Source organism: Echinops telfairi, unplaced genomic scaffold (genome assembly GCF_000313985.2).
Source record: "Echinops telfairi isolate 266 unplaced genomic scaffold, ASM31398v2 ScPeMD7_1;HRSCAF=3_0, whole genome shotgun sequence".
Lineage (NCBI taxonomy): Eukaryota > Metazoa > Chordata > Mammalia > Afrosoricida > Tenrecidae > Echinops > Echinops telfairi.
This window is the reverse complement of record NW_022103896.1, coordinates 69,198,391-69,215,459: the sequence shown is the minus strand read 5'-3', so window position 1 is coordinate 69,215,459 and position 17,069 is coordinate 69,198,391. Positions and strand designations below refer to the sequence as shown.

The following is a 17,069-nucleotide window of genomic DNA, read 5'->3' as shown; positions in this document are numbered from 1 at the left end:
TGTCCCACTATCATGCTCAGTCCCCACCAGGGTTTCAGCACTTCCTCTTTGTTACATTCCCCTTGATCATGCCCTACCAGGCCTCCCACACCCACCTCACTACCAATTTGGATCAGGTTGTTCCCATTTTCTACACATGTAAAATTCTTCATGAGCTCGTGGTCTGGGAGAAGACATGCTACCTTCTTGCTACATGTGTTTGATTGCCTTTCCGGTGGGTGAGGAGCAGTCCCCCTAAGTGGGATTATGATTGCCCGTGGGGGTGTTTAGCTCTAGTTTGTGTTCAACTGGTCTTGTGCTAATAATTCCTCGTACTGTCTATCTTTCTTACTTAAAGTGATGTTCAGGGTAAAATACTGATGGGCACTGTTTTTTTTCCTAAAAGGAAATAGTGATTTATAAAATTTTTTAGACGATGACAGTAAAATAATTAAAATTTAGAAGCATACTTACATATTTTTCCTTCTTTTTCTAATTTTTTCAAGTGAAGCAAGAGATTGTGTTTAGCTACATTATGCAAATGCTCAGGAGTATCCTGAAGAGAAAATGAATATGAAAACAACCTTTTTTAAAAAAAGGAGTCAACCCTTTTGAGACATTTTAAAGAAAAACAAGATGTAATAAAAGAAGAACAATTTCACTTAAACACCTATTTATATAGTAATAACCCAAATGAGTTTACTTTGCATAGGTTTTGCTTTAGGTCACCACATTCCTACAGATTAAACCATCAGCTCCAGATGCATGGAAGCAGGATAAGCTTGTCTACTACTAACCACCCAGAACTTAGTAGGATGGCACATAGTGCAAAGTCATTAATATTTTACAAATAAATAGCTGCTAAGATTATTCTTTGGTATTCTTAGGTATACGCAATGGTGAATTTGTGAGGTTACATGAATTTTATACATGAGCACAGTTTTTTTGCACATTTTAATAAAAGAATATAAGTTTCAACTTCATGGCAATTTTCATGTTTACTCTGGCTAACATAAAATGTGGTATTTGGCAGCTGTTATCAGAATGACAAAGCAAATGATTCCTTTTATTCTTTACATAAGAGTTGTATTTCTAGAAGAAAAATAACAGACTTGACTAGTGGTCTCAGACCATTAGTCAGGAGTCAGGCTGGGATAGGAAGAAGAGAGGGAAGGGGAAGAGAAGAACACTTCAGAATGATGGGAACTGAGTAACCAGAGAGGGAAGGCTACTCTCACGGATGCAGTCTACACTGTGCTTTAGGGCACTGCATGTATGTTTTGTGTACTTCTTGTGAAAGCCTTGACAGAAGTCTGTTCAAATATGTTGAATTCCTTACAATGAAGTTGGTGAGTTATTTTCCACTTCCTTTACAACCTTTGATGAGTCTTTTGTGACATATGGTTATGTTTTCTTATTAACGGTCAATCCAAACCTCCATCACATCCTTTAAGAGCCCTGGCTCCATGCCCTCCTCTCTCCAAAGATTTCCTTTCTTGAGGCTTCATAAGAAAAAGTAGAGATTTCTAGACATTAACTCATGTATCTTTCCAGCCCCATCCTCAAATGAAAACATGCTCACGTGGGTTAAGCGTTGGGCTGCTAAGGGCAAGGTTGGCGGTTCAAAACCACTAACTTTTCTGCAAGAGAAAGAGGGAGCTTTCTACTCCTGTCAAGATTTACAGTCTTGGAAACCCACAGGGGCACTTCTACTGTCCTATCCTATTGTGTTGCTCTGAGTTGGAATCATCTTGATGTCAGTGGGTGAATGAAACCTGAAAATTGATTCTGAGAAAAAAAAGCAACATCCTTTCCAAAGCACATCTGCTCCTGAGACCATTGCCTTGCTGTCTGTATAAACAGTAGACTTTCAAACACAGTATTTTATTCCAGTTAAACTGTGCTTAGGAACCAAAAGTTAATTTATTAAAATGAAAGTTCAATTCTACAGTACTAGTAAGCAGGATGTTGGGAAAGGTCATTAGAATAGCAATTAGATGGTATGTTAAATATTTGAGCACAGATTTTCCTTAGTACCCAAATCACTCTCAAGAAATCATGTATTGCTGTTAGGATCTATAACTCATCTACTGCAAATCTGTTACATGCTAAGCAGCTAGAGAAACATTATCATTCTCGAAAACTGTATTGCCCAATATAGTCAAAATGAGCCACATGTGGCTATTTAAGTTCTTAAAATGTAATACAACTTGAGAAAGTGGAATCGTTATAAACTGCTGGTAGGATTATAAAATAGAGCAATCACTAATTTTTAAACAGTATGGCAGTTCTTAAACATTAAACCTAGAGTTACCATATAACCCAGTAATTCCACTTCTGGGTGTGTGTATATATACATACATACATACCCCCAAGAGAAATATCATGTCCATATAAAAATTTGAACATGAATATTTATAGAAACATTACTCACAATAGCCCCAAAGTAGAAATGATGTATATTGCCATCAACTGATGCGTGGATAAGATGTGGTATATTCAAACTATGAAACATTATTCAGCCATAAAAGGAAATGACGTATAGAGCTACAACATGAATTAGCCTCAAAAACCTTATGCTAAGTGAAAGCCATGAGTCACAAAACAAAATGAATTATATGATTCTATTTATATGACATGTCCAGAATAGGCAAATCTGTAGAAAAAGAAAGTAAGTAGCAAAGTGGTTGCTAGGGTCAGGGGTGGTGCTAGGGGTGTAGGGGCAGGAAGCTTGGGGGAACGGTGACTGCTAAAGGGGGCAGCTTTCTTTATAGGGTGATGGAAAATCTGTAAAATGGATTGTGGGGATGGTATTATAACTCTGTAAATATATGATTTGTTTTTTCATCTGTTTCTCCATAGACAGATAAACAAGGTAGGGGCCTTGGCCATATTTACTTTTATATTGGCCACAGCCCAGCACTGGTAGTACTACTAAATATTTATTAACTAATAACTATTTGTTTGGTATGATATTAAAAACAAGTGGAATTGCCTTAGTATTTACAACAATCTCAAAAGATTAATAATGTTAGCATTCTCATTTTATCTCTAATGACACTGAGGCTTATAGAAGTTAAATAACTTGACATATAATAGGTGGGAGCCAAAACCCAAAACTCACTGCCCTCAAGTCAATTCTGACTCGAAGCAACTCTGTAGAACTGTGTAGAACAAAGCAGAGCTGCCCCTTTGAGTTTCTGAGGCTGTAAATCAACAGGAATGCAGAAATCCTCATCTTTTGCCTTTGGTGGGGCTGGTAAATTCAAACTGCTGAACTTGTGGCTTGTAGTCCACATGTAATCCACTACATTACCAGAGTTCCTTTGTAGATGGGAGCAGGGAGTTTAAAACTCATTGAATTGAATTAATTCTGACTCACGGCTGCCCCATTTGTGGAGCAGAATTGCTCTGTAGGGTTTTCAAGGGTGTGATTTTTTAGGAAGCGGTTAGGCCTGTCTTCCCAGGTGCTTTTGGGAGGGTTCACATTGCCAACTTTTGGCTAGTAGTTGAGCACTAACTGTGTGCGTCACCCAGGGAAGCCTGACCCAGTGTAGTTTTACTCCAAATCCTATATTCTTTATCTCTAAGCCAGTGGTTCTCAACCTTCCTCATGCCGCGTGCAACCCTTTCATACAGTTCCTCATGTTGTGGTGACACCCAACCAAAAAATTATTTTCGTTGCTACTTCATAACTGTAATTTTGCTAGTTATGAATTGGTGACCCCTGTGAAAGGGTAGTTTGGCCCCAAAGGGGTTGCGAACCACAGGTTGAGAACCGCTGCTCTAAGCTATACTACCTACAGAGCAAACATATAGAAAACCTTTGCTCAAAGATGGAATTACACCAATCAATTGTAACAGAGTGATGTTAAACTATAAAGTGCTTAAAGGTGCGGTGCTCTTTTCCTATATACTGAACCATTCTACTCAGGTTCTTTGATACACATTTTCTCCACCATTAAGCAACTCTGCAACTTCTCAGTGCTATTATCCCAGTATTTGTCCCCATCAGATCACCCCTTCTCACTTGCTACAGGGCAGGAAACCAAATAATCACAAAGATTATACCACTCATTATAAAACTTCACCATCAGGCTGTCAATGATCTCTCCTGCAAAGTCAAGTACATAAGGCTTACTGACTGGCAAGGGATAGCTATTTTTGTTCTTAAGCTTGGTTTTCATTTGTTGGTTTAATTCTTGTGTTCTAGAAAGTTGAGGTTCTTGGTTTCAAATATACAGAAGTGACATTCATTATAAAATTAACATAGATTGGTACTGTCCTGGGATATAGTAAGCTTACCATATTTATAGTCTACTAAATAGATTACACTATTAAAACTGTTTATGTACAAAAAAGATACGCAACAATTACCTTGTAAATAGTTTTTACAAGCTCCATGACTGTAAATGATTGTTCAAAGTTCTCCCTAAACACTGCAAGAATTTGCTGTTCTCGGATATTTCTGTGAGAAATGTACTGTAGAATTTTAGCTGCAGCATCATAGATTACTGGGCCGTGTCCTGAATCAAAGTAGTGATGAAAATTACTTCAGTCAGATTAAAAAAATGCTATGGACATTTGAAGTTAATTCACTCTATTTTAAAATAATTTGTATGGTGTATTGAAAAGGATACAAAATATATTACAAATATGAATTATTTAGAGCGATATAAAGGGACAAAGATTTAAAAATTAGGTACAATGTAAAAAATATCAGAGAAGCATACCAAATAAAACACGAATGTTACAATATACTTAGCAAATATAAAGCAAAATTTTGATACTAAAGGATATAAAACATTTAAAGTACCACTAAAATGAGCAACTATCACAATAAGAAACTTTACATCATATTTACATGTGGCAGATATCCCTCTAAATGTTTCATGTATGTCTTTCTGACAGCCGTCCCAAGAGGAAGATGCTATTTTTACGTCTTCTTTTACAGAAAAATCCAAGGACAGGGAGGGGCAATAACCAGCCCCGGGTCTCAAAGCAAGGGTGGGGTGGAGCTGGGATTCTGGTTCTATCATCTGCGGCTTAAACCACAACGTCAAGCTTACTTATATATGATTATACTCAGAGAACCGAAAAAGCAGCTTCATGGAAACACCAAAATAAATAAATAAATAAAAAGGATTAAGAATGCACTGATAGGGTGCATCAAAGACCAAAAAAATCAGAGCATTGTGAATGAGGGGGTGTGCGGAGTGGGGATCCAGGGCCCATCTGTGGGCAATTTGACGTTCCCTTGAAGAAGGGTTGCAGGGAGGAGACGAGACAGGGTGCTGTATAGCAATGATGAAACATACACATTTTCTCTAGTTCTTGAATGCTTTCTCCCCCCCACTATCATGATCCCAATTCTACCTTACAAATCTGGCTGGACCAGAGGATGTACACTGGTACAGATAGGAACTGGAAACACAGGGAATCCAGGACAGATGAACCCCTCAGTACCAGTGGTAAGAGTGGTGATACTGGGAGGGTAGAGGGAAGGTGAGGGAGAAAGGGGGAGCAGATTACAGGGATCTACATATAACCTCCTCCCTGGGGGATGGACAGAGGAGAAGTGCATGAAGGGAGATGTGGGATAGTGTAAGATATGACAAAATAATAATTTCTAAATTATCAAGGGTTCATGAGACAGGAGGACGCGGGGAGGGAAGGTAAAATGAGGAGTGAATACCAGGGGCTCAAGTAGAAAGCAAATGTTTTGAGAATGATGATGGAAACCAATGTACAAAAGTGCTTGACACAATGGATGTATGTGTGGATTGTGATGAATTGTACAAGCCCCCAATAAAATGATTTAATTAAAAAAATGCACTGATAGAATTTAATGTAAATTTATTATTTTATAATTTTAACATGAAAACAGCTTTATGTATTTATGAATGTAATTCAGCATTTTTGACAATCTGGAAAAAGTTATACTGTAAGTTATTTGCTCTTTTAGATAGTGCAAATCAATCCATTACTCAAGTCTGTAGAAAAAAATGTTTAAGTTATCTGAGAACAAAAAATTCTGGAAATGAGAAATACAGGGAGGAAGTGGGCAGAGTGCTGCTACACGGTGATGCCAATCAGTGCTACTGAACAAAATGTGCATGACTTGATGAATGGAACTGATGTGCTCCATGAGCTTTCCCCCAAATATCGACCAACCTATCTCGGCTTCTATACACCTATCTCTTCTCTCTATCACACACACACACACACACACACACACACACACACATAAAGCAGAACCTAGACACACACACACACACACACCCTACAGCAGGAGAACCTAGTATGTAACACACACACACACACACCTAAAGGAGAACCTAGTATGTATCTCTAGTTAGAACACACACCATTCCTTAGTGGCTGTGTGGCCGTAAGTCACTGAAACTCTCTGAGCCGTCTTGGTGTTTTGTAACGAGGACATCACTACCCACTCCATAGCACTTTTGTGAAGATAACACCCACAACAAAAATCATTGCCACTGAGTCAATCTTGGCACAGAGTGACGCAGAGGACAGGGTAGAACTGCCTTGTGGGTTGCTGAGGCTATAAATCAATACAGACACAGAACACCTCATCTTTCTGCAGAGGAGCTTCTGGTGGGTTCATGCTACTAGCCTTATGGCTAGCAGCCCAGTAGGTAATCTGTTAGCCATCAGGGCTCAGAATGGAAGATGCAAAGTCCCCTGCACAATAGCTCATGGGCAGCAAGTTTTACTATGTGGCAGGGATGACTATAGAACATAATTTATATACCAACTCCTTTTGTGCTAATGAGCCATCCCACTGATTCACTAAAATAAGCACTCTAAGGGCCTTTACTAGGCAGTCACTTGAATGTGAGTGCACTGAACACCCACACTCTTTTCTTTAAAAATAGCCGGCCTTTCCTTTCATGTCATAACGAGAATCCGATGCCAAGCTCCACTGCTTGTCTCGGATCCCCTCGGCAGTAGGAACTCACGGGAAAACGCGAGAGCACAGAAGAACTGGCAGATACAGCTTCTTCTCTGGCTGTTTGGTTAGGAGCAAATCAGAAGAACTTAGAGTATTAGTTAACCAGTCCCCCTTTTCTTCTAAGTCTTCTGGATGAGTCTTGTGTCTGTCGCAGAGTTTTGGAGAAGGGTGGGGGTGGGAGTGTCAATTCTTAACTGAGATGTTAACAGATTTCTTTTTCTGGACAATGGAAATAAAGGTATTATTTTATAGTTGGTGTGGCAGCTACTGATATTCCAACAGTCTGAAATAACGAAAGCTCAGAGGTCTAATGTCACCCAAGCTCAATGGGGTGCACAGTAAAAATCAAGGGAATACAATTGAAAATTGCTTATTTAAAAGATTTTCTGTTCTACGGTAAGGCTATTTCCTTTGTCTTGAGAATAAAACAGCTGTGTGGATATTAAAAACAAGACAGAATCCTCTATCTTAAATCAAACGCTCAATCTTCTCTTAGGTACTGCATGGCTAGATCAGATCTATTGGTGCATTTTAAAGGCACAATTTATCTGTGGCTCTTCAAAGGGAAACACACGGAAACACACCACCACCACCACCACCACCCCCCACTACCACCAAATCATTTGACACAAATAGTTTGCTAAATTTTTTAAATTACTTACCTGGATATATAATACTAGCTTTGATTTCTAATAACTCTTTTAGGGACTTCATATAATCATAAAGGTCTTCAAACACAGTTGTTCCTTCACCCAAGATGCAATCTCCAGAGAAGAGAGCATTTTCTTCTTCTAAAAGAAGAGCCATGTGGTCATCAGTGTGGCCAGGCGTGTAGATCACTCTGGATGAAAGAAACAGGAGATGGTCACTATTAGGAACTCTTAGACTTAGAAGACATTTTGAGAAATAAAGTATTCTCTATCCTAGCCCTAAACAAGATGCAAATAAAGGATGCCAATGGGTTAAGCAGTCCCTTTATTTTCCCTTGTGAGCAGTGAAAACCATCATGAGAGACTGCTCACCTTTAACTAATCACCTTTCTTACTCTAAAGGGCAAATGCAATACTCCTCTCTCCTCCCCTCCCTTCCCCTTACTTTACAAGCATTAGGCACTGATTTTAGAGTATTTGAAAAATACAATAGGAAAAGTATTTTTTATTAAACAATTTTATTGGTATACAATTTATATAACACAATTCAGTAGTTCAATTGTATTAAGAGTTGTACAATCATCACCATAATCAATTTTATAATATTTTCTTTCTTATACTCATTGTTATTAGCTCCTCATTTCTCCCAAATTCCCTTGCCATACCTCCAAGAAACCATTAATCAAGTTAGAGTCTATGGATTTACCTATCCTGGATTTCATATACAGAAAAATCATACAAAAAAGAGAAAAAAAAAAGTAACACAAGACAAAGAAAAACCTTAAAAGAAAGCAGCAAATATTAAAAACCAAATTAAAAATGGGTCAAAAGGAGATCAAATGATAATGTATTAAATTTTAACCCAACAGTATCTGTAATAATCCACTTTGCAGTGCAGTCTACATGATAGCAAGGGTAGTCACATTCCCTGCCTACGGTCAGAGGGGATTCACTGATTCACCAGAGGCTTAATCCATGTGTACTTCCTTTTCATTTTTTTAAAATGGGAACAATTTTAAAATCAGTCAGAAGGGAGCTCAGACGTGACAGTTTAACCCAACGGTTGTGTTGCTACTGGTGCCATCGAGTCCTGTCCGACCCCTAGCAACCTCATGCACACAGCATGAAACACTGCCCTCCTGCCCGCCGCACCAACTCCGCAGCCCATTTGGAGCCACTGTGTCAATCCATCTCCTTGAGGGCTTCTCTCTGTTTCACTGCCCCTCCGCCTAAAATGATGTCCTCCTTCAGGGACTGGTCTCTCAGGATAACACATCTAAAGCATGTAAGACAAAGTCCCTCCATCCTTTCTTGTAAGGAACATTCGGGCCATATTTCTTCCAAGGCAGTTTGGTTTGTCTTTTTAGCAGGTACTTTTAATATTCGTCACCAGCACCATAATTCAAATACACCGATTCTTCTTTGGTCTTCCTTATTCAATGTCTGTTAGTCCGGGTAGACAAGAGAAACAAATTCACAGACACTCATGTGTATAAGTTTTATCCAAGGGGATGGACAACAGAAAAGTGGGTGAAAGGAGACAGCGGTAGGTGTATGACATGAAAAAAAATTAAAGTAAATTATCAAGGGTGCATGAGAGTGAGGGTGGGGAAGAGAGGGAAAAATGAGGAGCTGATACCAAGGGCTCAAGTAGAAAGAAAATGTTTTGAAAATGATGGCAACAAATATACAAATGTGCTTGGCACAGTGGATAGATGTATGAATTGAGATAAAAGTTGTATGAACCCCTAGTAAATGATTTTAAAAAAAGCAAATAAAAAGAGAGCTTTATATAAAGAATAATTGTACATTAAGAAAATATCCCAGCCCAGAAAATATCAAGTCCATAAGTCCGATATTAGCCCATATGTCCTATACCAATCTATAAAGTCCTCTTCAGACTCATGAAACACATGAAATGGCACTGAACGCAGGAAGATCACAGCCAGTGGGTGGGAAGTCTTGTGGATCCAGTGGCATTGTAAGCATCTCAGCGCTGGCAGGGGTCTCCATATACTTCCTTCAGCTCCGAGGCTCTGACTGCCATCAGCCTGTCTCCATGTGGCTTGTCAACAAGAATGTCTCTCTGGGAGTGAGCATGCATCTCGCCTCCAGCATGCGTCCTGATTGACAGGATAAACTCTATCCCTTCACTCTCCCCGCCCCCCCCTGTGGGGAGAAGTCAGACACTTGCTGCCAGACTGCTGTCTCATCCCACAGCAGGGCTGGGCCTGCTCCCTGCTGCTGGGGACAATGGCCTACTTCTCTCTGAAGCTTTGGGACCATTAGCTTGGTTCCTCTAGGTGGGGTTTACACCCTACTGATAATGTTCCTATGGAGACCCAGAGACCACCCTCTCATTGCTGTGTAACCTATAGTGCAGCCCCTTCCTGTGACGTATGTCTTTACCTGTAATTAGTGGGCTGGATTGCCCCCAAAAGGTATATAGGTGTGAGTCAGCAAGACTTCTCTCTCTGACTCTCTGACTCTGACCCTGAGCTCCTTGCTGCTCACTCCCTGCTCAGTCCCCTCTCCCTTGTTCCCCTTCCCTCCTTCCCTTCCCCCTCTCTCCACGTGGACCACCAAGCTGGGCTGAGGTGAGCAATGTTGCTATGTATCATGCCTGACTGTATTATTGTATTATCTCTCATGCTCTCGATGACTTTAATATAATACTTATATATCTCAACCGTACAATTGTGCATTATTGAACCCAGAAGTAGTATTACTGAACCAGTGAGTTCAAGCAGCGGGTGGGGGCTGGCACCTCACCCCCCAGCGACAATTTTATTTAATACTACACCCCCCTTCACTCTTAGTGCTCTTAAATTGACAACAGATCATATAACTACCACAATGTCCAACTTCCACATGCATATGAAGCGAAAATACAATGGCTTGGATCAAGTACAACTCAGTCAAAGTAGCAGCTTTGCTTTTTAATACTCTAAAGAAGTCTTGTACAGCAGATTTACCTAATGTGATGCATCTTTTGATCTCCTGACTTGCTTCCATGAGCACTAATTGTGGATCTAAGTAAGACAAAATCCTTGACAGCTTCAACCTTTTCTCTATTTATCATGATGTTACCTATTGATCCAATTGTGAGGATTTTGGTCTTTGTTGCATTCAGTTGTAATGTATACTGAAGGCTGAAATTCTTGATCTTCATCAGCAAGTGCTTCAATTCCTCCTCACTTTTAGCAAGTAAGGTTGTGGAATCTGTATGCCGCAGGTTATATTCCCTTGTTCTGTTTGTAGAACTGCCTCTTGATCATTGTGGTAGTTACATAATCTGGTGTCAACTTTCGGAGGGGTGGAGTCTAGCCTGTCAAACAAGTCACAGCTTGATGACCTCATTTGGAGGCTCCATAGAGATAAATAGCTCACTGGGAGGCCAGATGCATGTCCCTTGCGTTGTTCTGTTTGTAGAACTGCCTCTTGATCATTGTGGTAGTTACATAATCTGGTGTCAACTTTCGGAGGGGTGGAGTCTAGCCTGTCAATCAAGTCACAGCTTGATGACCTAATTTGGAGGCTCCATAGAGATAAATAGCTCACTGGGAGGCCAGATGCACACAGACTGCTTCATCTTTCTGCTGGCAAGACACATGGAGCTACACTTGAGTCCTGGAGCTGGAGGAGCCAAGTGGAGATCCCTGCCAGCATTGAGATGCTTCCATTGCCACTGGATCCACAAGACTTTCTACCCACTTCTTGTGATCTTCCTGCATTCAGCATCAATGCATGTGTTGTGTGAGTCTGAAGAGGAACTTATAGATTGGTAGACATATGGGCTAATATTGGACTTACGGACTTGATCTGGACCGGGATGTTTTCTTAATGTACAGTTACTCTTTACATAAAGTTCTTTCATATACACATATATGAGTGTCTCTGGATTTGTTTCTCTAGTCTACCCAGCTAACACAATCATGTACACATTCTGAATGAGCACCACCAAGTGTTCTGGAATTCCCATTCTTCTCAAGGTTATCCACAGTTTATTATTTTTCTGTTGGGTCATCTTTCTTTGGAATGGGTATAAATATGAATCTCATCAAGTTAGTTGGCCAAGCAGTTGTCCTCCAAATTTCTTGGCATACACAAGTGAGTACTTGCATCATCAGTTTGTTGAAATATCCATCAATTCTAGAAGCCTGTTTTTGGCTAATGCTTCCATTGCATCTTGAACTTCTTCCTTGAACACTCTTGGTTCTAGCTCACAAATTACTTCCTGAAATGGTGGAATATTGACTAGTTCAGTGGTTCTCAACCTTCCTAATGCCGTGACCCTTTAATACAGTTCCTCATGTTGTGGTGACCCTCAACCATAAAATTATTTTCATTGCAACTTCATAACTGTAATTTTGTTACTGCTATGAATCATAATCTGATATGCAGGATGTATTTTCATTGTCACAAACTGAACATAATTAAAGCATAGTTGATTAATCACAAAAACAATATGTAATTATATAGTGTGAAATATTTATTTCTAAATACAAATAAATGAAAATTTGTCTTGAAGCATGGTGTAGCATGGGTAACAGTCTTCACGCCAGGTACTTGTCAGTGGGCGTATCTGCATGTGGCGGACCTGCCTGGAGACAGATAGAGGAATAGAGGAATGGTGTCTCAGTGCCTAAGACCATCGGAAATATGTATTTTCCCAAAGGGATTGTGACCCACAGGTTGACAACCACTGGATTAGTTCTTTTTGGTATATGGAATATGGACTCTGTATAGTCTTTCGCACAGAATCTATCCATATTGCAACTTGAGGATTGAATTTTTTCTTGAGCTGAGCATGTTCTTCCTAACTACATCTGTGGTAATTGATTTTACAATGCTGTTTGATAACAAAGCTATTCACATCTCTAACTATAGTAAAAGGGGATTCATCAGAGGCTTAATCCATGTATGGATCCTGCAAATGGATTTTGGGCTTTTACTGTCATCTAGACCTTTCTGTAAACCACATGTTCACAATTTAGGTTCTGATACCATTCCTTCCTTTGAGTTTGGATTTTATTATTTACAGTCTTTGGATTACATAGGCTGGTATGTTTTTCCCATGTAGACTTAGTTTATACCTCACTTAGATAGCTGCTTGCCAGATGCTATTCTGTCTGATAGCTGGGCACCATCTAGTTTTTTTCTCTACACTTTGCTACAGCATTTTTAGTGATTTCCTCATGAGGATGAGCATCAAGCAAGGCTAAGTCATAAGAACTAATTTTTATTAGATTAGGGCTAGAATTAAGTGCGAGTACAAAATCTATTCATATATCTATGGTTTATATATGTCTCTGGGTCACTTTATTTAAGATAATTTTATTTATTCATTTTTTCTTAAATCATTTTATTGGGTGCTCTTACAGCCCCATAGATCATACATCTTACATTTCATACATCACTTGTTTCAGGCTTATTTGTACATGTGTTGTCATCTTCATTTTCTAAACGTTTAGTTTCTATTTGAGCTCTTGGTATCAGCTCCTTCCCCCAACCCCCTCATGAACCCTTCATAATTTATAAATCATTCTTATTTTCATATTTTACGCCATTTGCTCTCTCCCTTCACCCATGCTTCTGGTTTTTGGCTCCCTAAGGATGGGGGTGGGTTATACGTTGATCATTGCAATCAGTTCCTCTTTCTCCCCTACCCCCTTCCCTCTACCCCCATGCTAGTCTCATTATTGATCCTGAGGGGTTTAATCTGTTCTTGATTCTCTGTGTTGAGAGCTCGTGTCTGTACCAGTGCACATGCTCTGGTTTAGCCAGATTTGTAAGGTAGAATTGGGGTCATGATAGTGAGGGGGTGGGGGGCAGGGAGGAAAGGAAGCATTAAAGAACTAGAGGAATGTTCCTTGGCTGGTTCGTCCCTTTCTTGTGGCTTTTCTGTGAAGGGATGTTCAATTGTCTACAGATATGCTTTGGGTCACCATTCCGACCCCTCTCATTCACATAAAAATGGTTGTTTGTTTTGGGTCTTCTGATGCTCGATATTGTTGACACCTCATGATCACACAGACTAGTGTTTCTTTTACATGGGCTTTGTTGCTTCCCAGCTAGACAGCTGCTTGTTTATCTTCAAACCTTTAAGACTCCAGATACTATACTTTTTGATAGCCGGGCACCATCAGCTTTCTTCACCACATTTGCTTATGCACCCATTTTGTCTTCAGCGACAGTGTGTGGGTCAATTTAGAGAAATCATTATCATTTTATGATAGAGAAGATTATAAATATCCCTCCCGATTCCTTAGCCCTCAAAGCTAAACAGTGGTCTGAGCGGCTTAAAGAAACAAGGAGGAAAGTGAACCTGAAATGGACTTGGAGTCCTGTGACAAACAAGTTCACTTCAAACAATAACACACACACACACACACACACACACACACACACATTGTAAATCATCCTTCTAGGCATAAGGTAATTATGGGTCATTCATTTAGTCAATGGTATGGAATTTAAAACAATGTTGAGATAAGGAAATCATACAAGTTTAGTCTGGCTATGAATTGCAATCCATGAATTGTTGGTTTGTGCAGATTAAACTCTTTAATGACTGAGCACTATTTACACAAACACTAGAGGTTGGTGATAGGGCAAAAGTACTTAATGGAGATAAAATTACTAAGAACCCCACCAACACTTTTATTCCAAATAACATAATTTGTATGTATGTTTATATTATAAAAACAAAATTGATGTTTTATACTTGATTTCAAAATTCTCATTTAAGATATGCTTTCCCTCTAGCCTTATTTTTTTCTAAAACGTGATGTTTTATGTGGTTACACAGTATTTCGTTGCCAGTGTTGGACATTAATGTTCACTTGTGCTCCATGAACAACACTGATGTGAATAGCCTTAAAAAACTGTTGGTTCAGATACAGTCTGAGAATTTGGTTTCCTAGTGGGTGATGTTAGGCACTTCTGCCTCATATCGACCCTATGTACAACAGAATGAAAGTACCTAGTGAGTAATTATTCCACATCCATATGTAGACACACATCACACACATAAAGATAAAAGTTCAAGCTTTCTGATGATTAGATTTCCCTGTTGTCACTTCTGGTCAGGTGGCCTGCATTTTTTTTGCCATTTTGTTTTTTCCTAGTTATTTGTAAGCCATATGTACTTAAACTAGATATAGTTAGTGGGCAAACAATTTAACCTGCTTAAGTATTAGTGTGTCTTTAAAACATGGATGTGTTTCAAGAGGTTTCCGGGAAATTTAAGGACAAGTTGTAAAGTTTTAATATGTAGTTGGCACAAAGTTACACACTCAATGAAGGGTAAATATTTCATTTTAGTAGTGGCCATTAAAAAGTTTCTTGCTGACTGTTCTGAATCTTCACAATGACGTGTCAGGTAGGAGTTTATGTTGAGGGGTCTTTTATTGGACATTTAGTCTAGAATATGTGTCCTCAGGTCCAGAATATTTTCTGAAATTGCTAATTTTTTCTCTCTTATGTATGTTTTCTTCATTTACTATAACTCCTTTTGTTTTAGAAATCCTTCTCTAACTTTACCCTTTTTACTCCAATTTTCCATATTTTTATTATACTTTTTGGGAGACTTCTAACAACTTTAGCTTCTAAGTTGTGAGGTGCTTAGCAACTTGGTCTTTGCTTATTTTAGGCTAATGAAATAGGAGCTGACCAGATCCAGAGAGACAACGTGGAGGTCTGTTGCTAACTATGCCTCATAAGGCCTCATTGAGCTAAGAGGAAAAAGGGATGCCACGCAAAGTCCAGAAAGGTGTTAAGATTTCTTACAGTATTAGAAAGGAGATAAAAATGGAATGTTGCTTAATTTTTAACTTAGAATAGAAATTCAGCCAAACCTTATTATTATTAGAAAAAAGCAAGTCAAAATTGGCATTTTTAAACATGTAAGTTCTCACAAATACACTCTTTCTCAGGAAGCTGTAGATCTCAAAACTCAATGTCATAGAGTTGATTTTGACTCACGGGACCCTATAGGACAGAGAAGAACTGTCCCTGTGGATATCTGAGATTGTAGCTCTTTATGGGAATGGAATGCCCTATTGTTTGACCTTGCGGATGGCAGCCCAACTTATACGCATTATGCCTCCAGGACCCATAGGGAGTGAGTGGGAGCATGTGATTAAGGTATAGAGAACTCTAACTCAGGGACTGGTCACTTTTGTCATCCTGCTGGGTATAAGAGTGAGCTATCTCAAAGGCAGGGCAGGGTATCCTGTGACCATTAAGAAAAATAAGCTATCAGAATGTCTAAAGTGGAGGAGGAGACAGCAGGACGGAGATCATGACACAGAGCTGAGGAACAGCACTGAGACTGTGAATGAGAGAAAGCAAAGGAACGGTGCCCAGACCATGAGGCAGAGGAGCGGGCACCCTGGGCCACAGAGCATGGCCAAGGCTTAAGGATTAAGGGGTTCCTTAGGGAAACTAGCAGGTTACATGAGGAACTTGATGGCACAGTGGTTCTGTGTTGGGCTGTTAACCATAAGGTCAGCAGTTTGAAATCACCATGCACTCCTCGAGAGAAAAGATGAGACTTTCAACTCTAGAAAAGAGTTAGTCTTGGAAACTCACAGGGGGCAGTTCTGCTCTGTCCAATGAGTCATCATTGACTTGATGGCAGGGAGTTAACAGGTTACAAAATGGTACCTTGTTTGCAGGAATCTCTCTATCATTACCCTTTCCCATGGCAGAGACAAACAAGTTATCCTTTTGTAACCCGCTAGCTCCCCTAATACGCATCATGAATTGTAAGTACTGTCTGCTAGCTCTGTGTGTGAGTGTCGTGGGATGGACAGTTGAGGTGCGACTAGGTAAAGAAGGAATCTGAGGTCAGTGGAATAATCCCAAGGTCAGCAGTCCATTGAGGACTGAGATCGGAAGGCAGCGCCTCAGGAAACTGACAAACCCACTCCCTCACCCCTGGTAACTAATAATAAACTTCCTTCTGTCAACATTTGCCCTTTTTCACCTTTTTACATAAATGAGGCCACACTTTTATCCTTTTGTGACTGACTTATTCCACTCAGCATGTCTTTCACCTTTATGCATATTGTAGCATGGGTCAAGACTTTACTGCTTCTAGTGGCTGGGTAGTAGTCCATTGTATGGACCACATTTAAAAAAAATCGTTTTATTAAGGGCTCATACAACTCTTATCACAATCCATACATACATCAATTGTGTAAAGCACATTTGTACATTCACTGCCCTCATCATTCCCGACATCTGCTCTCCACCTAAGCCCCTGGCAACAGCTCATTTCCCCCCTTCCCTCTCCTTCTCCCCCCTCCCTCGTGAACGCTTGATAATTTATAAATTATTATTTTGTCATATCTTGCCCTGTCCACTGTCTCCCCTTATCCACTCTTCTGCTGTCCACTCCCCAGGGAGGAGGTCACATGTAGATCCTTGTAATCGGTTCCCCTGTTCCAACCCACCCT

The 17,069-nt window shown here is 39.7% G+C and overlaps 1 protein-coding gene across 1 annotated transcript in view; it reads right to left on the bottom strand.

Moving 5' to 3' along the window:
* The window catches only part of LACTB2 (lactamase beta 2), a 43,773-nt gene that overhangs the window by 2,773 nt on the left and 23,931 nt on the right, over positions 1 to 17,069 (bottom strand). The window contains exons 4-6 of the mRNA XM_004697523.2: positions 7,618 to 7,796; positions 4,357 to 4,505; positions 454 to 535 (exon numbers count right to left, since the gene is read on the bottom strand). Of these exons, the coding sequence (XP_004697580.1) occupies positions 454 to 535; positions 4,357 to 4,505; positions 7,618 to 7,796 (410 nt within the window). The remainder of the gene's footprint in view (positions 1 to 453; positions 536 to 4,356; positions 4,506 to 7,617; positions 7,797 to 17,069) is intronic.